Below are 20,820 nucleotides of genomic sequence, written 5' to 3'. Positions count from 1 at the left end.
TGGCAAGTTACACTCCTCTTTATCATCAAAACACCCCGTGTGATGTAGCTCTCAAAACTGTAGCTTCCTGCAGTTCTGTTAAGTCAAAAGGTTCCTCTTCAAGGTAGTTTCAAGCTGATGGTCCACAGACTTTCTCCTATTTCCTCTATTTGTAACAATAATAGTTACTACAGCCTCAGAGCCAGGCTGGCTGGGGTTTCCTCAAAAACCAATATAAATTGCTTCAGGTTTCTTGTGTGTCCAGTGCTACAGAAATGTCAGAATGTGACTACTCCTTCTGAGAAGTCCATCCTTCTCCAGAGGGTGACACACAGTGACTAAGCAAAAGTATAAAAAAGGTCATAAACCATTTTTAGCAGCAATGTGTTTTTAACCCGGCATGATATCCCAGTGCTTCAATCAGCTCGAGCTGTTTACACTACAGAGTGGGAGAGTGCTTGGGAAAAGGTCAGGGCTTACTCTTCTTGCTGTTGTTGGTTCTTTCCCTCAGATGCCAGCGCTCTCGTGAGGAATTCTGTCTCCCTCATTGTGTCTGAGCCAGCACTGCAGCTGCATCATGAGCTGCAGGGGGAAAACAGAGGGGATCTCTGGTGAGGAAGCACTGGAAAATGGACACGGTGTTGAAATCGTGACACCCAGCCATTCTGAGGACATCAGGGCCACCATACAAAATAGGTTAGACTGGTAATTGTTAGACTGGCTGAACAAAGAGAGAGCTGACACTGTTGGCAGATATTTTAACAAAAGGCTTGCTCCAATGCTGGTGATCCAATGGCAAAGCTCCCAACGGAAGAAGCCTCTGGCTGCAAACATATCCTTGCCAACTGTGTGAGCTGGCACAGGCAGGACACAGGAACAACCAGAAAACCACGGATGAAATGCAAAGACCAGATTTATTTTCATCACCATGCCAACCTTAGGATCTCCGAAGCAGCACCCAGGCAGAGGGACACACCAGCGGGGACGCGGGCACCGCGGAGCTCCGTCCATGCTAGAGGAGCACCCAACCTGCTGTTTAAGTTTTGGAACATCTTTGAGAGACAGTGGTGAGCTGAGGCAAGAGAAGCGGTCTCATACATTTCAGTGCAAAAGACCGCAGGGAAAAGGAAATTCCTTCCTGTGCCTCTAATTAAAGGATCAGACAATTCAGAAAGTCAGGACGTTAGCGATAATTGCTAATTTCCTCTTTAAAACTTATATCGTATCTTTTGAGTCCCTATCAGAAAATTTTCATGCCTACTTATTTATTATAAAAGTTAGCCACCTTCATTTTTTTCCCCCTTACCTTTTTTTTTAGGAAAAGAGCTAGAGGAAGAGAGATTTCCACCTTTTCATTATTACAAAATCTAAGGAATGCAATATGCAATTCAGTTTGCTGAGAGATTATTGAAGAAATTCAAAAGCAGTGGTCGCACACGAGTTTCACTCTGCCCCCGTGTGTGCAAACATCAAAATTCACCCTCCCCTCCACGACCTGGGTCCTGTTCTATTTTTGTGCAAAAGGGTGTATTAGTTTACGGCACTAATCTTATATGACATCCACGATGACCACGTAGCTACAGGACACTCTTTCTCTTCTACACTTGCATTTCTCTGTCTGCATTATGAAATTCTCCTTTAGTGCATTGGCCACTAAAAAATAAGCCATAGAGATATCCATGTGTAGTAATAAAACAATAAGGAAAAGTGAAAAGAAAAAACAGGCAGCTCTGCAATGTTACCAGAGAGAAGGTCCTGTTAGGATCAGGAAAAAAAGAGGGACTTAATTTCACTTTTCTCCTTTGCCACGTATGCCCTGGGTGAACTTCCTGGTTCTTCCCAGCCTGTAGATGCCATCACCTCCGTGCGTGGGGGTGAAAAGGAACTACTTCTTCCTCTGTAGATTCACACCAAGGTTTCTCTAGCCATCTCACCTCATCAGCACGCAGGGTCACAAGGCTGCGTCCAGGCAAGACCAGCCCAGGCCACCATCACATCAAGCTCTGGCCAAAGGGCTCAGCCCTTCCTCAGCCCACAAACACACGGCCAGCAGTGAGACAGCAGCTCCGTGAGCAGAGAGTGAGAGACCTCTGTCCCATGCCCTACCCTGCAGCTCCTGTTTATTGACTCAATTTGGGACACCCTCCCAGCTTTACCGATGACAAATGGTGGGCCAAAGTGCCACGGAATGAAACAGCCTCTCCAACAAGTAACTATGGGGTGAATTGCAACGGGGTGTTGCGACACCCCAGCACGTACCACGAGCAGTAGATGCGCGAACAACCCACGGCACGGGCACAGGGCGCTGCAGGAGCTGAACCCTGCACAAACACACGCCGGATCGGGGCACAGCCGCTCTCAGCCCTTATCTTCTGATAAGGAACTTCAGTGGGAGGAGAGGTCCACAGGGCGCTCTGCTGCACGCCCCGGAAGGGTGATCGCCTCTACAACTTTTGATTTCAGCTTTCACATTAACCTGTGTGAGCTGAGTCACTGGAGAAAAAGCCACAGCCGTGTTTGCCGGGTGTGGGTGTGGGACCCAGAGCACTTTGCCATCTTCTCCTGACCTGGCAGGCGACCAGTCACTATTAAACCAGCCGGGCAAGAGGCAGTTGCAGTGGGGCTGCCCAGACAGCGTGCAGGGCCATGGCGACCCACGTGCAGCTGAGCACCGGAGCGAAGATGCCCCTCGTGGGGCTGGGCACCTGGAAGGTAACAGCTTCAGGGAAAAGCACCGGGATTGCAGAGCTCCCTTCAGCAAAACTCGGTCCTCCTTGGTCCAGCTCTGGAGAACTGTCCTGGTGTTGGAGGCTCTGCTGTCCCTGGGTGTTGGGCTGAGCCTGTGTGGGAGCAGGGCTACGGAGAAACGGCTGGAGGCTGGCTTCAAGCCCTGGAGCCCATGTTTGTGGCTGCAAAAAATATTGTTCTTGTAAAGCAAAACAAACCTGAGGGAGGGAGGGACTGCTTTCAGTAAGTTGGTTTTCCTATTTTTATTTTGCTAGGAGATAGGTATTTAACATGTCCTGATTTGAGATTCTTGAGATTTATGCATTATTTTCAGTCCCCAGCTGGGAAAGTAAGAGCTGCAGTGACGGCTGCCATCGATGCTGGGTACCACCACTTTGACTGTGCCTACGTGTACCAGAACGAGAGCGAAGTTGGGGAAGGGATCCAGCAGAAAATCAAGGAAGGTGTTGTGAAACGAGAAGACCTCTTCATCGTCAGTAAGGTGAGGATCTAATGATCTTCCACCCTGGAGCAAGGGTGGAAGAATGCCTTGCTTATAGCATTTTCATAGTAGTAAGCTTAAGTACTGGAGACAAACCTTATTCTGTAGGATAAAGCAACTCAAAACATCATTTAAGTCCCTCCTGATACAAGCTTACTGCTTCACCCCATTCCATATGGAGAGTTAGGAAGGATATGCAGTGTCTGCACCCTGCTGTGGTCTGGCACTCTGCTGAGGAGACCCAGAAGTGCTGGGAGATGAATGAGGAGAGGCCATCTGCAGACCAATTGGTACAGGAGGAGGGAAGCAGGAAAAGGTAGAGTGTGCCAGGTAGCAACCCGTGAGGCAGAGGTCTGAGATCACTTGGTGTAAAGGACTGACACAGTGGCAGAACCAGTTTAGGAACAGCACCTCACAGGCTGCTAAAGCCCAGCAGAGATGAGCCTAGCAAGGGCTGGTGCTTGTTCCAGCAGCTGAGATCGCAGTCCTGTCAAAGGGGTGTCTCTGCGTGTGAGAAAGATGAGGGCACTCTGGGACAGAGTAATCGGCTCAGCACATGTCCCAAGGAAGGTGTGGTTGGTGGGGCTCTGTCTTGCTTACTAAGGAAAACAGGATATTTAGCTGGATTCTGAAGTTGTTCCTTACCTTGGTAAAGGCTGGTGCCAACCACTTCTTTGTGGCTTGTCTTATACTTTCTTGGCTCTGCCTGCTAAAGTTTTTACAGGAAATGTACAAAGTCAAATCTGACAGAAAGCTTTCCTGAGCTAAGCCATCGTCTTCTACACAAATGTGAGCTTGCAAGAGGAGTTTTTGCCACAGATCTGTCTGAGCATGCGTAGTGCCACTGCCCACGCTGAATTCCGTGTCACGAGGCAGTCCCATCACAGAGCAAGCCCCATCCAAAGAGCACTAGAGTGGCCTCATTCCACATCGCCTCCCAAGGATGAGGGACCATTTCTGTATCGTGCAGGAGAGCCCTCGAAGCTTTAACCCAGGAGGTCACGGTGTGACTTGGCTTTTTGTCTCTAGCTGTGGTGCACGTTTTATGAAAAGCCTCTGGTGAAGGGAGCGTGCCAGAAGACTCTTTCTGACCTGAAACTGGATTACCTAGATCTCTACCTCATGCACTGGCCTACTGGGTTCAAGGTACAGTATCAGCAATGCCCTTGGCTTTCCCTCCTGGGAGAGCTCCTCAAAGCTGCCGGTAGCACTGGCAGCACCACTGCTGCCCCAGTCCAGAAGGACTATATGTTGGTTGTGTGTACCAGCACTGCTCCAGTGCTGCTCCCAACTTTACTGTGGCCATGTGAGCCACATTCTTGATCTCTGCCCCTGACGCTGCTGCCTGCACGGTGCCCTTTGCCCTTTCAATAGTGGGAGAGGCAGACCTGGCACCAAGATCAGCCCTCCCAGCTGCAAGCATAAGCTATGCCACTTTCTTTTACAAACCCAAAGTGTGCTCATATGAAAATTGCCCCTCGTGAGAAGGAGGCCTGTGCTTTGCTGCCTGACAGAAATTCTTTCCTCTGCATCTTACAGAATCACAGAGCAAAAGGAAATGTTTCTGTTTTCCATTTCTCTCTTTCATCATCAAGAACTTCATACAGTCCAGATTGAGCTGACCTTGCCCGTAGGAGCCTTAGTGTTGTTTCATAGACCTTGGATTTCAAAAGATGAAGCTTTTGGATACCAAACTTTCACAGACTAGATATACTTCAAAGGATTTATATCAGTTTGTGTATATATATACACACACATATACCCTTAGCCTTTCCTTTCTGCTACACCCGGATCAAAATCTCTATTCTACCCAACACTAATTTCATTCTCTCAATATTGTTTTAGTTGGCTTTATGTGGACAAAGCTGTCAAGTGAAACTGCACAATATCATGGCATCTACAAAATTCCAATCATTCAAAACACTTTGGCCATACTGCCTAGTTACAGGCTCTTCTAATTTTCCCAATACAGCAACTTGAACAGTGAGCCTCCCCTCTGGAAATGTGTGAGCGGTACCTTTTCCAGCAGATGTACTCCAGTATAAACGTGTACATTCCCAGAACCAAAGTCAATCCTCCATATACAACTTTTTTAAAACAACTAAATCAGCTGTTATTCCTAAACATGCATATTGGAACAATACATGAAGCGAATTCATGTAAGACTCCAGGATATTGTTCCATAAGTAAATCGCTTCCCTGCATGCATTTTGCGGATCACCACTCCGATGGGTCCTGCAGAAATACCTGTCTTTATTGGGATAGTAGGTGGCAGAAGTGCCAGGACCCTGCATGAACTAAGAATAAGAAATGACTGAAGAATTAATTAAGTTTTTATGAGAATTACTTGAGGGTTTTTTTCCATGCACTATTAGCTCCAACTCCTTACATTCCTGTTTGGTTCTTTTACATGGCTGGTGTCCCAACAGAGATGATTATTTCATGCATCTTCTCTCTCACGGACAGGCAGGAAAGGACCTGTGTCCCACAGATGACAAAGGCATGTGTATACCCAGCAACAGTGACATTCTAGAAACATGGGAGGTAAGTTCGGCCACAGCAGAAGAGACATCTCCTCTGTCCTCATGACATTCTCCCATGTTTTCATTACCTTCAGCAGCCACAGAACTGTTGTCTCACGCATGCAAAATGAGTTGGAAGGAACACAAGGCAGTACAAAGTAGCTTTTCATGATGTGAATGCTTAGTCATTATCTACACTTACTCCTACTCCCCGAGTCCCTTACGTGAGTGCCTGACCCACAGTGAGCTGCAGACCAGACTGAGGTTAGAAAACGTTCATTGCTTGACTGTAACAACTGCACGATTGTCTTCACCACAGTTCTTGTGCCCTTCTTGAATTGCTCAAATAAGTTTTACAGAAATAAAGACATTTTAGGTTGAGATCTTGCCTACAGCATGAAGCACAGCCCTCCAGTGCTTGCACAACAGTGGCTTACAGAGTGTCGTTGTTGTTCTCCTCATGCAACTTGGTGTAAATTTCCACAGACTCAGGGAATGACAATTTGGGCTTGGGTGAGAAGACACTAACATACCGGTACCTGCTTTTCCCTCAGATAAATTTGCAACTCTTTGTGCTGCTCATGATGGGAAATAAACCACATCAGGAAGAACATCATCTCCAGTCCCTGTCTTGTATACTGGATGCTGACTTTGCTCCTCTTTCTGTTAGGCCATGGAAGAGCTGGTGGATGCTGGTCTGGTAAAAGCCATTGGTGTCTCCAACTTCAATCATGAGCAGATTGAAAGAATCCTGAACAAGCCAGGACTGAAGCACAAGCCTGCAAATAACCAGGTAAGCTGCTGAGTGAACACGAGTGAATAGTTTTCAGGGATTATAAAGATGTGATTACTTTTAATTGAGGAGATGGAAAAAGGGAGAATAAAGCAGACACAGCATGTACTCTAAATCCCACTCTGTGGATATTTCTGAGTACAAAAGGCATTCAGATACTTCCTTTTTCGTCTCACCTTGCTGAATCACTGTATGCGAATGTGCGGTATTTCCCTGGCAGCATTCTTTCTGGAAGAATAAAGAACTCAGAGATGAGCTTTGTGAACCTCCCACAGCAAAAACTGCGTAAGCACTTTGTATAAAAATAAGTTGTCTTCAATACTAAGGGTGCATATTATCACATAAGCCACTGGCAAACTAAGGGAAAAGGCAGCCTCCAGTTGGATTGGGGGATAACCCATAGAGCACAACAATATCACAACCGTTCTGCCACTACCAGCCTCTGTGCCTTTGTGTTGGTAGGTTGAATGCCATCCATACCTTACCCAGGAGAAGCTGATCAAGTACTGCCAATCCAAAGGGATCGCCGTGACAGCGTACAGCCCCCTTGGCTCTCCTGACAGACCGTGGTAAGATGGCTCTGCAGTTGGCAAGGGAGCTGGCGTGGATTACGCTTGAAACTTTGAGGCCACAAGTGCATCATTAGTTTTTCATCTGTGTACAGATCTCTGCTAGGTTGGATCTACCACAGTTTCTTGCCACTGTTTCTTTTCTCTGTGTAGGGCTAAGCCGGAGGATCCTTCCCTTCTGGATGACCCCAGGATCAAAGAGATTGCAGTCAAGCACAAGAAAACCCCAGCACAGGTAGGCGAGTGCAGCACAGTGGGCACCCCTTCCCGTAACACAGTCATTAAGGAAAATGAAGCTGAGGAGCAGGTAGAACCTCCATCCTTTCCCCACGAATTGTGGCACTCTTGATTTTCCCCTAACAATGGAGATTTTTCATTATATGGCCTGCAAGACATGCTACAATTATCTCTTTGGCCCTCAACAAATTTTTGACCCATCTTCTAATGTCACTTCCCCTCTCCAGTCCTTTTAGAGAGAATGAAAGCCTTGCATAGACTGCTGAGAGTCCAGGTGGGAAGAAAAGGAATTGACTGTCCCAGAACTGGATGGGAAAGGAGGCCTTCCATGCGGGCCTCCAGCACCTCTCTCTTTGCTCTTCAGGAGGTGCTACCTGGGCCACGGGGACAGGAATGATTCAAATTTGGTAGCTCCACAGCAAGGCTTTAATTCCACTGAAATACACACTCGTCAGCAAACAGCTGTTAGAACAGGCTCTGCTTCCTCCAGAGCAGGAGCCGTCCTCTCTCCAACTCAGTGGTCTGTTCCTGCAGGTTCTCCTTCGCTTCCAGATCCAGAGAAATGTGATTGTGATTCCCAAGTCCGTCACGCCACAGCGCATTGTGGAGAACTTCAAGGTGGGTCATTGGGAGTGACCTGGGTACATGGCATGTTCAGGGATAGCAGAGTGAGCAGTGGTCCTATCTCACCGTTCTCAAGTCCTGCTCAGACCAGAGGACTGGGCTTTTTTTCCCTCTTTCTTTATGCTTACCTACACTCTACTGAGGGTTACACCAGGCTTACTTTTGGAGAGGGCAGGTGAACAGGTCTTATCATATTTCCTATCCTGTGGCTTGCAGATGAATCAGCAGACACAGGCCACTCGGACCCCACAAGCAATAACATGCTGGAAAAGTCTTATATAGAATAAGCAACATTCATAAAATACTTCTTGTGTCCATAAAACAAATCGTTTATCTGTTAATTCAGTGGTCCATGACTTATATGGACTTAAATATCTTCTTCCCACTATTTGATTTGTTCAGAGAGGTGATTTCCAGCTGTTTCTCTTGCCAGGTGTTTGACTTTGAATTGACTAAAGAGGAGATGGCAACCCTTCTCAGCTTTAACAGAAACTGGAGGATCGCTGAAATGAGCGTGTAAGTGACAGCTTGTTTCCTTCCAACTCTTAAATCTTGAATATTCTTTATAGGGAGTTTTGGGTCACAGCTACTAGGTAACATGAAATTCAGTTTCATTTAAAATCATGCCAACTCAAATTCCAACTGGTTTGTCCCAAAAATACATTTTCAGGAGGGGTTTTACAAACCAAATGTCAGCAAACTACATTCTCATTTTTAAATCAGTTTTGAGGAAACTATCTGTAACTTGAATTACAAAAAATGGGTTCTGGATGTTCATGGAATCTTTGTATAAGAGAAAGGAGGACACATATCTCTAGATATTCTTCCTGTAGTTACACGATGTAGATCTTCCCTTGGTAGCTCCTCCATCAACCCAACACACCTCTACGTAACATTGACTTGGCCCATGAAAATAACATTCCCTCTTTGATTTCTTTCAGAGCCAGGAATCACAAGGAGTTCCCTTTCCATGCAGAATACTGAAGATGCTCAGAACATGGCCTTCACCAGACCTCTGGTGTCTCACGGGCCTCTGCTCTAACTCAGAGCTGCCTGTTTTTCTGCATTTCTCACTGTGTCTGCCACGCTGCTGCCAGTAGAGAAACAGCATCTTTATCCCATGAAATTTATTTTAGTTTTTTGAGAATATTGCTCTACAGAAAAAAAATGTGGGATGTAATAATTTTCTGCTTATTAGAAGAGACTATTACTACAGAAGAGCCTGAGCAGAAAATGGGGAGAGTTTGAACCACCGTGCAGTGATTTCCTTCAGTCTTGCATCAGCAGAAACCACGTGTTGACAAAACACACAAAAAAAACCCCATGCATCCACAATTTAATCAGAAGTGTCCCATATTTTAAATAAAATTCACTTTAAAATGCAAAAATATTATTGGATGAAAGTCTTCCATCTGGTTTCGGAAAAAAACCAAAATGATCATTTTAGTATTAAATAAGGTGTATGCAAATTTTTACGGTCCGGTCTCATCCTCCTACCCTGAGACGCACAGAGAGAGAGGTCGGCTGCAGTCCCTGCACTTCAGGGACGTGGATTCTCCCTGGGTACAACAACAAAGCCACTGGGCACTTTCCCCTGTGGGCACCAGAGGACAGCCAGCCCTCAGACAAGACCCACGTTGCCCCCTCCCTGCTGGCCACCAGCCCAGAGCTCCGGCCACAGCCCCCAGCCATGCCCAGGGGGGCATTTCAGATGCCACACAACCGCAGATGCCTGCCCCCAGACTGGGGAAGATCAGCCCCTCCGTGCTGAGCCCAAACCGCCGGCACCTTAGGATCTTCTCCCCAGAATTTCCACTTTCAGTTCCCACAGTCCAAGACCGTGTGTTTCCCAGGTTTCCTGGGAAGCCACCCATAAAGCCCTCAGCGATCTCCAAGCAGAGGTAAGACATCTGTCCTGCGAAAAAATACACCAAGCTATGGAACCCAGGAGGGTACAGTACTTAATACAGCGTGGGAGCCAAAGATGCAGGGAAGTTCCACCGTTCTTCACAACCACTCTCTTTCCCTTGGAAAGCTCCTGCTCAAACACTTGCTCTAATTCCCTGCGGAGCCTTCGCTGTGGGCATAGTCACACAAATCCATCCAGACACTCCTCAGCTAAGGGCAGGAGTACTGCCCCATCCCACCCATGCCCAAGGGCTCTCCTGCACCCAGGGCACAGACAACAACCTACCAGAAGAAAGGAGACATCAGAGGGGTTTAGGTACGTCATCTGGTTGAATCAGAACGAGGTGTCAGCAATGAGAAGACCGGAGCTGCCTGCTTAGGGCCGGCAAATCGACCTGGATCTGTCACAGAGAGTGAGGACACGTGCTCATAGTTTAGTTTCTGGCTTTTAATTTGAAGTACACAGCATGGCCATCTCATCAGATTAATGGCCCAATACTAGAATTATCAAAGACTCAAGTCTTCAACAAAACTCTTGAGAAGATACAGAGATGGTTGTGGGACGTCAGCGTATGTTCCTGGCCTGATAAAAACTCAATGCAAGAAAGAGGCCATGGTCTTAGAATTGGATTGAATCTCTGTCCTCCTGTCTGCATTCCTGCCTTAACAAGCACCTGGAGGTTGAGCCATTTAGTAAGATAAACATCATATTTCAGTATAATTCTTTCCCAGAGGCCCTACCATCATCTGACCACCTCAGCAATGCCTTCAGGAAAGAGAAACAACCGACAGCTCCCATGTCTTGGCATTAACTGGGCTAAGTCTCACACTAATGGGCACCAACAGCAAAGCAACACGCAAACCACCTGCCCAAAACCTTCTGTTAAAAGACCAAGAGATCACTCATTCAAGAAATCATTGGGGAAACCAAAGCACTCACCTTCACAGGAGAACACGAGTTCGCAGAAGAAGCAACACAAAAATCTAAGAAGAAAATGAGAGGAAGGACCAATCGTGTTTCTCAGCTGTGCTCTCCACTGTGTCTCATTATCTGTCATCACACCCCCTACCCAAAAAGACATGCTCAGAAGAACGAGAACGAATACTGCTGGAGTTTCTGTCCTTTCTTACAGGAGATACCACTCTACTGGCCAGACAGCCGGGCTCTGCAAGCTTTGCCAGACTCCCAGAGCACCACTCTCTGATGGCACCAGTTCACCTTAGTAGCACTTCAGTACACAATCTGACTGATTCTGGCAGTTCCTACACCGAGACCCCCAACATCTGGAGTCAAAGCACAACACGCTGATACTAACAAACCAGCACAACACTACTAGCTGGAGCATCTAGGAAATACAAAGGAGAGCAGGAGCAAACTAGTACTTCAGCCTATCCTGAAAAAGCAAAATGACAGGCATGGCTCAACATGTTATTTTACAAAAAAAAAAATTGTGAAGCCCATATTGCATAAAATTTAGCAGTCATCAACAAAAAGAGGACAGCCTACCTACAGTGCAGGTGATCATTTTGATGTTTCAAAATAGGGTGACTTCTTGGGAGGGAGACAATCTTTGTCAGGACAAGTCTCCACGTGACTTCTGCTAATCATTAAGACCAAGACAGGGGTCAGGCATGGAGAATGGTTCTCTTTGAGCCCAGCTAACACCACACAGCCCACCTCCCCAACAGCACTCACTGTTAGCTCTGCTAACCTTAGCTCTGGTCCCTTGCCCACCATCAGCAGTGCCCAGAAGGAACGCCCACCAGACACAAAGCCACAGCTGGCACAGAGAGCTTTCCCACAAGTCTGCAGAGGGCCCGTGTCTGTTTCCCTGAACTGATGGAGGGACAGTAGGAAGGGAAAAAAGTCTGAAAACCTCTCAGCTGGGATGGCAGCAGACCTCTTGTGTGAACAGCTTACTTTTAATACTGTCAACAGAACTGAGGAACAAGCTCAGGCTTGATTTTCACAACAAAACACCAGCGCAGGTACAGGTGCCAGTGGGCACCCCTCCCTAACACACAAAGTAAAGGACAGTCTGGCTCTTCATTCTGCCACCTGTGGTGCTCTTCTGTGATGTTAATTAGCAACTCAGGTTTGTTTCCTATGTGTCCTGCAATGCACGCTTCTAAGGGCTCTCTGGCCATCAACAAGAAACATTTTCTTGGCCCAGCTTCAGATGCTGTCACATTTAAGTCTTCCCATCCCAAGTCCTGTTGCAGAGAACGAAACCTTGATAAAAGTCCAGGTGGGAAGGAAAAGACTTGATTACCCCAAAACTAGATGGGAAAGGAGGCCTGCCACTTCCTCCTTTGCTCCTCAGGAAGTGCTACCTGGGCTGCAAGGACAGGAATGATTTGAAACAAGGCTCTGAAGAAGTGGGTATAGCTTAGGGCAAACAGCTGTTGGAACACGCTCTGCTTCCTCCAGAGCAGGAGGAATTACTCTGTTTTCTGTTCCTGCAGGTTCTCCTTCACTTCCAGATCCAGAGAAATGTGATTGTGGTTCCCAAGCCTGCAACACCACAGTGCATTGTGGAGAACTTCAAGGTGAGTGACTACGAGTGACCTGGGTGCACAGCATGGTCAGGAACGGCATGGCTTCCCCCTGCAAAGCAAGCAGTGATTCTTTCTCACCCTTCCCAAGTTCTCCTTGGGCAAGAGCCTTTTTTGCTTACAGTCTTTGATTCTTTCAGAGAGGTGATTTCCAGCTGTTTGATTTTGAATTGACAACAGAGGAGATGGCAACCATTCTCAGCTTTAACAGAAACTGCAGACTACATACAGTGAGCACGTAAGTGGCAGCATTCAGTATTTGGTTCTTCCAAACCCTTAAGTTATGAACACTATATACACAGAAATTTTGCATCTAAACATTGCCTAGAATGCCAAGATCCCGAGTCACTGATAAAAGTGACTTGGGTGTTGCCAGTGTACAAATGGCACACACTATCCAGGAAAACAGATATGGAACAAATCCATTCTACGATTACATAGTTCAGATCCTGCCTTGGTGGCTCCTCTGAGCACCCACTACAACTTGTAGAATCACAGAATGGTTTGGGTTGGAAGGGACCTCAAAGATCATCCAGTTCCAACCCCCCTGCCATGGGCAGGGACACCCTTCCACTACACCAGGTTGCTCAAAGCCTCATCCAACCTGGCCTTGAACACTTCCAGGGATGGAGCAGCCACAGCTTCTCTGGGCAACCTGTGCCAGTGCCTCACCACCCTCAGAGGGAAGAATTTCTTCCTTATATCTAATCTAAATCGCCTCTCTTTCAGTTTAAAGCCATTGCCCCTTGTCCTATCACCACATACCCTTGTAAAAAGTCCCTCTCCAAATCCAACAGCATGATGGGTTTTGGATACAACACGATTTCAACACATGCTTTAGCTTATTGCTAGTTGTTAATTTTCCACATAAGAATAGAATTTCACAAGAAAAAAAACCCACACAAAACCCAAACCCTCAGAACTTGCACCTGCTATTTCATTCAAACGCCCATCTTTGAGGAAAAACTATTCTTTAAATGCAACAATTAAATAGAAGATTCATGATCAAAAACATCTTTTGCTTTGAAAGTGTGAGTGTTTACGCTCTTGCCTGGACCTTAGAGCTGGAAGAGAGACAGGATTCCAGACTCCCAAAACCATTTCACTTGAAGAACTGATTTAGTTCTTTACCAGGTCCATTATTTTCGAGTTTGATGTTCTGCCTGTGGCAGATAAAACTGTTTTGTGTTTTGTTTTTTTTTTTTTTTTCAAACCAAAACTTCCAAAATAAAGTAACATACAGCCATCTGGGCCAGGAACGAAACGTGGCAGGGGGATGCAGCACGTTTAGCACTTCTGTAGAGAACGAGCAGATCTCTAGCCTATTGCAAACACAAGAAATGAGAATTTCCTTGCTCTTTTTAAGACGCACTCTCCCCCGCGGGCACCAGAGGGCAGCCAGCCCTCGGAGGAGACTCGCGTTGTGCCCTCCCCGCCGGGCACCAGCCCGGAGCTCCGGCTACAGCCCCCAAGGCGTGCCCGGGTGGCATTTCAGATGCCAGACAACCGCGGATGTCTGCTCCCGGACTGACCACCGGCCTTCCTGCCCGCCTCGAGGACCAATTTCCCTGGCAGCACCAACTGCTGGGAGCCCAGGGCACCGAGCCCAGGCAGGTGCTCAACCCCTTTGGCCTCTCTGCCTCCAGCAGATCCTGGCCCCAGAGGGCACGGTGCAGAGAGACAAGTCCCAGCAAGGCAGTGGCAGCAGAGCTGGACACCCGAGCTCCCCAAACACCCCTTCCTGCACAGACACCCACTCTGGAGCACACCTGGGAAAGGAGAGATGGGCCAGGGTAGGTCTCAAGGAACCAACCCCCAAACCTCCTTCTCACCTGACACCCAAACTGAAGCCATCAAAGCAATCAAGGTTCCTTTAACAACACCAGATGAGATAAGGAGGTGTTTGCTTTTGTGGCTGTGTCACCTTTCTCCTTCTTCCTGCTGGGGAGGTGATCAAAGGCATAATCATCAAGTTTATGATAATTATCCAATCACATTGGGTTTCATGGTAAAATACTCAAACCTCTGTTCAAGAAAAGAGGAACCTCAGGACCCTCTTTCCAAAATTTCCACTTTCAGTTCATGAACACGGAATCCAAGAACATTTGTTTTGCAGCTTCCTGAAGGAAGCAACCCTTTAAACCCTCAGCAATCCCCAGGGTGAGGTGAGACAGCTCTGCTAAGACCAAATACACATTTTTATTGAACAATAAAGGTACAATGTTTGCTACGGTGCAGGGAGAGCCAAAGGTTTAGAACACTGCCTTTTCAGTGGTGTACTTTCTCCAGCACAGGTCACCAGTGGCTGCAGTGCCTTCAAGGGTTTCCTTGCTCCAGCATGGCTCATGCACCAGCTCCTCAGAAGTAATCCCTTTCAGCATGGACCTCCTCCAAAGATTGCAACCATGTTTCCAACACTGTGTATGAGTCAGGGCACCGTGAACTTAAACTCTGGCATGAGGTGGGGTGCTTACATTGGGTTTGGAGCTAGCTGGAGATGGTTCTGGCTGGCACTGAGCAGTTCATGGTCTCTACACAGGTCACCACTGCCATCCCCCGATACCCCCTGCGATTTATATCCTTTACATTCCACCCTTCACCTCACTGAAAGATATATTAAGAATTGTCTCTCCCTTGTATAAACTCTACCTTTAACATTATCACAGTATTAAGGTATATTAATTATAAACTCCACCCCTTGTCCCTGCAGACCAAACTGGTGGAATATCTCATCAGCATGAACACAACACACATCACAAACTCACCCCTTCCCCAGCAGACAAAATTACCAGAATCAACACTGCAACAAGCTTAACATATACTTTCCAACCCCTCCTAAAACTTTTTCCAAAGTCAACCAAACTACAACTCCTAGCATGATCCTTGGCCAAGCCACTAATTTCCTGCCTGTTTTCTGGCATGCTCCCTCCAGTACAAAACATTTAAGTCACTCCTTGATGTCCCACCAGCTTATCAGGTGATTCCCGAGGAGTGGTAGTAACTGTGCTCAGACCTTGGAGCTTTCAGGCCACGGCATCAGGGATCATCACTTTTTCAGAGCCCCTTCCCCCTTGCCTGTAAACACAATCCATCAGTCCAAGCAAGTGCAGTCATTTACCTCCTTCTTTCCAGTCCCTCCAGGCCACTGGAGCATGGGCTTAGAGGAAGCACCTGTCCACCTTCTCCCAATCACCTTCCCACTCAGCAATGGTCCTCCCAGGTCCCCCCTTCCCCTGGTTGTTCACACACTGTCTGCACTCACCTCTGGATGCACACTGGTTGCACCTTTTCCACCGCTGCATATTCCCAGGACCAGGATCATGGCTCCTTTGTAAGGGACTGCAGATGATGGTCTGTGTAGGGCCACGACGGAAAATTACAAACTGGACTCAGCTGTGAGAAAGGGAATTGGGAGGACTGTTATTTGAGAGATAATTACAACCTGGACTCAGCTGTGAGAACATAACCTTGAAAAAGGGAGCTGGGAGGGCTGTTATTGATCAACATGGTGCCATCCCCCCCAAAAAAAAAGCTGTTATCCAGCAGAGCACATACTTGCCAGGCCTTGTCACACGCGCTGGCCACGGGTGCAGCAACACACAGTCAGCACCTTTCCATAGGCTCTGTTGAGGGGATAAAAAGGCAGCTCAGAACAGAGTGGGCAAAGCTACAGAGCACACTCTACCAACAGACAGGGGACACCCTGGCAGTGCCATGCCTGCCTCCCTTCTCCACCATGACCCCGCTGATTGACACCCTCCTGCTCAGTGGAGTCTCAGGCGAAGTTGGAGATGGTCAGACCAAGGGAAACAAAACGCCAGTAACTGCTTCTGCACAGCTATACCAGTGCACTAAATGCTGTTGTGCCTTTGCTAGTAACTGCTTCTTGCAAGGCTGTGACAGAACAATGCATGCTGTTATGTTTTTCCATAAAAATTGTGTGTTGGATAAGCTTTGTGCATAGGAATCCTTCGAACCAGTTACATAATTGGTGATGAGGACGGGATTCCTGCAGCACAAACAACCCAGGGAGTGGACGGGGCTTGGTCAGTGGAGGGCACAGCTGGACCAAGACCCTGCTGTCCCATGAGGTGGTGTCTTTGTGTGTCTTTTGTGTTGTCATTGTCATACTTTTGTTACCGATCCGTGGTGGTGGTGGTGTGGTCATGAGCTTATTCCTGCTGATTTATATTTACGCCGTAGCCTAGAATTTCGGTGTGTACAGAGTCGCAGGAACATTTAAGATATCTAGTGTGGTACTGTTGCTGTGTAAGGCAAAGCATTAACTTGCTAAAAAAAAGGGAAAAAAGAGAAAAAGGTGACATTTCTGCCCTCCTGTCCTACGGATAGATCGGGCTGGACCACCCGAGCTCCCTAAGTGTGAATAACTGTGTGGTGGCAGGAGATAAAACACCCCTCCTACTGATGAAAAAAAACAAAAAAATTACGAAGCCAGATCAATAAAGGTACCACTCACTATGGTGCAATGTGATAGTGGTACTCAATTTACATTAACTCCCTCGTGAGCATTTTTATCTCTTTCTTCTTCACAAACATTAACAGTCCCTGCTGAACAAGCCCAGTGGCTCCCTCTGGACATGAAGATATCTGTGCTAACGGAACAGACAGTGGTTTTTGTTTTTACAGTACATCCAAACCATGTTGCCAGCGGTTTCATGATAATAAATCCAATACACAATAGCAATCGACAGTGTTTGCTATCACCCCCCTGGACAGCCAGGACCAAGTGCAGTTGAAGTGGTGGCTGCTGCTGGCTCACACACCATCACCATGTCCCTCACGAGTGAATCAACCTGGTTGTGTGTACCTCACCACAGCTACGACGCAGTGAATGATGGGGCGGGGGGGGCACGTTAACCTTTGTTTTCACAGGTTTGTACACACACATTTCCCCCGTGAGCAAAACACACGAGTGACATTGGCCAATGTGACCGGACAAGATACCCTGTCGGCTGTATGGCTGCCGCAAAAATCAGTCTTCTCACCGAGTCAGCTCAAACATTCATGCGTTTTCTCCTGACTGCCAGGATCAGGTAGAAACCTGGGACCTGGCAAGAACCATCGCTTCATCTTTTTTAATTTTTTTTTTTTCCAAACTCTAGTTGTTGCCAGCGTGCAGTCCCTGACAACACTAAATTGCCGCGGATACTCATTAGCAAAATTTAGTAATGCTGCTCGTACAGTCCTTTCTGATTTATTCCGCTGTTGATCTCTACACTCAGCTCATGGACATGAACTTGAAGACTTTGAAGGCCTACACTGCATCAACTTGAGTGACCACTCAAAGTCCATCCACGCACAATTGCAAGAGCTACACCAATTCAACCAACAGTTAATGGAAGCAACCAGATGGAACCCGTTCGCACCATGGTACGGGTTGTGGAATACCCTTGCGTCCCAACTACAGACCACCCAGTGGTATGTGTAAAGGATTGTAGATGATGGTCTGTGTAGGGCCACAAGGGAAGATTACAAACTGGACTCAGCTGTGAGAAAGGGAATTGGGAGGACTGTTATTTGAGAGATAATTACAACCTGGACTCAGCTGTGAGAACATAACCTTGAAAAAGGGAGCTGGGAGGGCTGTTATTGATCAACATGGTGCCATCCCCCCCAAAAAAAAAGCTGTTATCCAGCAGAGCACATACTTGCCAGGCCTTGTTGCACACACTGGCCACGGGTGCAGCAACACACAGTCAGCACCTTTCCATAGGCTCTGTTGAGGGGGCAAAAAGGCGGCTCAGAACAGAGTGGGGGAAGCTACAGAGCACACTCTACCAACAGACAGGGGACACCCTGACCATGCCATACCCGCCTCCCTTCTCCACCATGACCCCGCTGATTGACACCCTCCTGCTCTGCTGAGTCTCAGGCATAGTTGGTGATGGTCAGACTGCCAGCAAGGGAAACAAAATGCCAGTAACTGCTTCTGCAAGGCTATACCAGAGCACTAAATGCTGATGTGCCTTTGCTAGTAACTGCTTTTTGCAGGGCTGTGACAGAACAATACAATGTGTTTTTCCATAAAAATCGAGCATCGGATAAGCTTTGTGCATAGCAGTCCTTGGAACTGGTTACAGCTCCTTCCAGAGTCCCTCTCGTCACGCCAGCTCTGGGCTGGGACAGGGCCGTCTCCCACAGCGAACGTCCCAGGCTGGAGTCTCCCCTCAGGGCAATCTAAACTGGTTCATCACCACTGAACACCAACCTCATTTCCCTGATTGAGGTGCCGAGGGGGTAAAAAAGAACATAGAAGAACAAAACACCTCAGTAAATGCCTTTCTCCCCATTCCCAGCCTCCATTGAAGCCGAACACCAGCCCTCCCTCTCTCCCCCTCTCCATTTCCCCCCTCCCACCACAGATCACCCCTGGGCCATCCCAATCCTTCCCCAGAGCAAGGGCAGCTTGGAGGGTGGGTTCCCTTCACCCCTCAGTCCTGCTGGCCGTGTCCCCGTGCTCCCGGGCAGGCTGCTCAGCAGCTGCCATGGGGGCAGCGATGCCACCCTCCTCCTCCCCTGGCAGGGGGCCAGGGAGGCCACACAGGCTCTGCTCCTGTGCCCTGGGTGCCAGCAGCTGTTCCAGAGCTGTCCGGAATTGGTTCTGACCAGCCTGGGGCAGTTCACAGTTTCCTCCTGCCCAGGTCACCGCTGCCAGGCTAAACCTGCCCTTCCCATACAGGTTCCCACAGAGCTTCCTCACGGCTCGGCTGGGCCTGGGGGGTCGTTTTTAATGAGATGGGATTAATGGACACAGAGCAGTGCAAAGACAAAAAGCCTCATCAACTCCGAGAAGATCCACCAGAACATGCTCCTGGCTTGATCTGAGCTCAGAGCAAGGAGGAGGCCAAGGTCTCCTACAGCGGGGCTCAGGCAAGACCCTCGGACCTGCCTCCCTGCACGCGGAGGTTGACCTGGAGTGCCCCACCAAGCAAGATAAACCTCTTTGAAAGACTTTGAAAGCCAGCGAGAAACTACTGTTGTCCTGCCCTGGGATTCAAGCTTGGAACCCGTACACCCTCACCTCAAAACACTGCTTGTGGCTGTCAGCACCCCTAACACTGCCAAGCCCCACAGCTCTCCCCATTACGAGTTGAGATGATGGCTCCAGGTGACTCTGTCCCCTTTGGGGTTCTTCAGCAGGCCACGGGGTCTCCACTGGTAACAATTGCCTCCACGAGGACATACCCACTGCCATTATTTGGGATCCCATTCTTCTCAGATACCAAACACCACTGGCCTCTCAAGTCAAAACTTGTGCTGAAATTCTAAGTGCTAAATGCAAAGCCAGCCAAACAAACCAAAAAAACTCATGATACCACGCATCCTGTTTCAACGCAAAACTTTGCTCATGGATCAAGGAAAAAAAAAAGTAAAAAACCTTCCTCCCCCACGCAGTTCCTCTTCACCAGCACTTGCTATAGGAAACAGCTGGCCACACCATCAAGGACACAGCACACGAGATTCGCCAGGCTGGCTGCCACCCCGTGACACACGCAGTACTTCTTCTCCCCAAGGCCTTGCTGCCACGCGATGGCCCTCTCCTTTATGGGAGAAGTAAACATCAGAAAACTGACTTGCCTTATAGCTGTAAGGGGAAAATCTGCTCACGAGAGCGAGCAGCAAAAAAAACCTACAGAATTTCTGCCTTGAAGCCTTTTGTGACGAGACGGAGCTACCTCTCTGACAAGAAACCACCAGGGAAAACCAAATCCAAAAGGTAGGAGATAAGCAACAGTTTTGTGACCCAAGTGCAAACACATCGCATCCTGCCAGGGATGGCTGTTGGCACTGACGCAAAACAGGAGAACATTAAAGAGGAAAAGCAACTACCTTGCCCACCCCACAGCCAAATGGAGCGAAAAATAGAAAGCTGCAGAGAGCACAGGCATCTGCCTTGGGAGAGGCACCCAGAGCAAACGCTCACACCTGAAGGAACTTCTCCAAGTGTGAGTAAGCAGCAAAGCCTTCCAGGCAAGTCTGTGTTTTTCCACTGCACTGTGACCTCTCTGGCAGAACAGCGTATGCTTGTCTGCGAAAATTTCAAAGCCAGTTTCTGCTGGGAGATTATTGGCCACCTAGCACGTATGATCACAATCATGCATTTTATTACGAAATGCCCTCAACACCTCCCTGAAGATGGAGGAACAATTTGGTCAGTATGCTGCTCACTAAAAAGCCACTGTTCCTCTTCTGCAGCTTTTAAAACACTTTTAAAAAAACCTCCCCCAACATTCAAAACTAAGTCCTTTTTTAAAATTCACTTTATCTTAAGTTACTCCTACGCCACAGCTCACTATCTGCTGAAGTGGAAGCTGCATTTGCCCCATCTGGAGAAGAGAATGAGGTGCTCCTCACGCTCCCACAGCACACCAAGGTTTCTTT

At 47.9% G+C, this 20,820-nt stretch overlaps 1 protein-coding gene across 1 annotated transcript; it reads left to right on the top strand.

Annotated features, from left to right (window-relative positions):
* The first annotated feature begins 2,625 nt into the window (after positions 1-2,625).
* On the top strand, positions 2,626-8,937 carry LOC147528931 (aldo-keto reductase family 1 member B1-like). The gene is made up of 10 exons (XM_086610651.1): positions 2,626-2,691; positions 3,041-3,208; positions 4,238-4,354; positions 5,675-5,752; positions 6,401-6,523; positions 6,986-7,092; positions 7,246-7,327; positions 7,864-7,947; positions 8,387-8,469; positions 8,895-8,937. Exons 1-10 carry the CDS (start codon positions 2,626-2,628, stop codon positions 8,935-8,937), a joined length of 951 nt encoding a protein of 316 aa, XP_086466777.1.
* The last annotated feature ends 11,883 nt before the right edge of the window (positions 8,938-20,820 follow it).

Source organism: Tauraco erythrolophus, chromosome 4, assembly GCF_009769465.1.
Source record: "Tauraco erythrolophus isolate bTauEry1 chromosome 4, bTauEry1.pri, whole genome shotgun sequence".
NCBI lineage: Eukaryota > Metazoa > Chordata > Aves > Musophagiformes > Musophagidae > Tauraco > Tauraco erythrolophus.
Note: the sequence above shows the minus strand (reverse complement) of the source record. Positions and strands in the feature narration are given on the sequence as shown.

Excerpts from the sequence above, each read along its gene's own strand:
- LOC147528931 (XM_086610651.1), top strand. The coding sequence starts at position 2,626 with ATGGCGACCCACGTGCAGCTGAGCACCGGAGCGAAGATGCCCCTCGTG. Across the intron at positions 2,692-3,040 it reads TGGGGCTGGGCACCTGGAAG|TCCCCAGCTGGGAAAGTAAG; the intron begins GTAACAGCTTCA and ends CATTATTTTCAG. Across the intron at positions 4,355-5,674 it reads ACTGGCCTACTGGGTTCAAG|GCAGGAAAGGACCTGTGTCC; the intron begins GTACAGTATCAG and ends TCTCACGGACAG.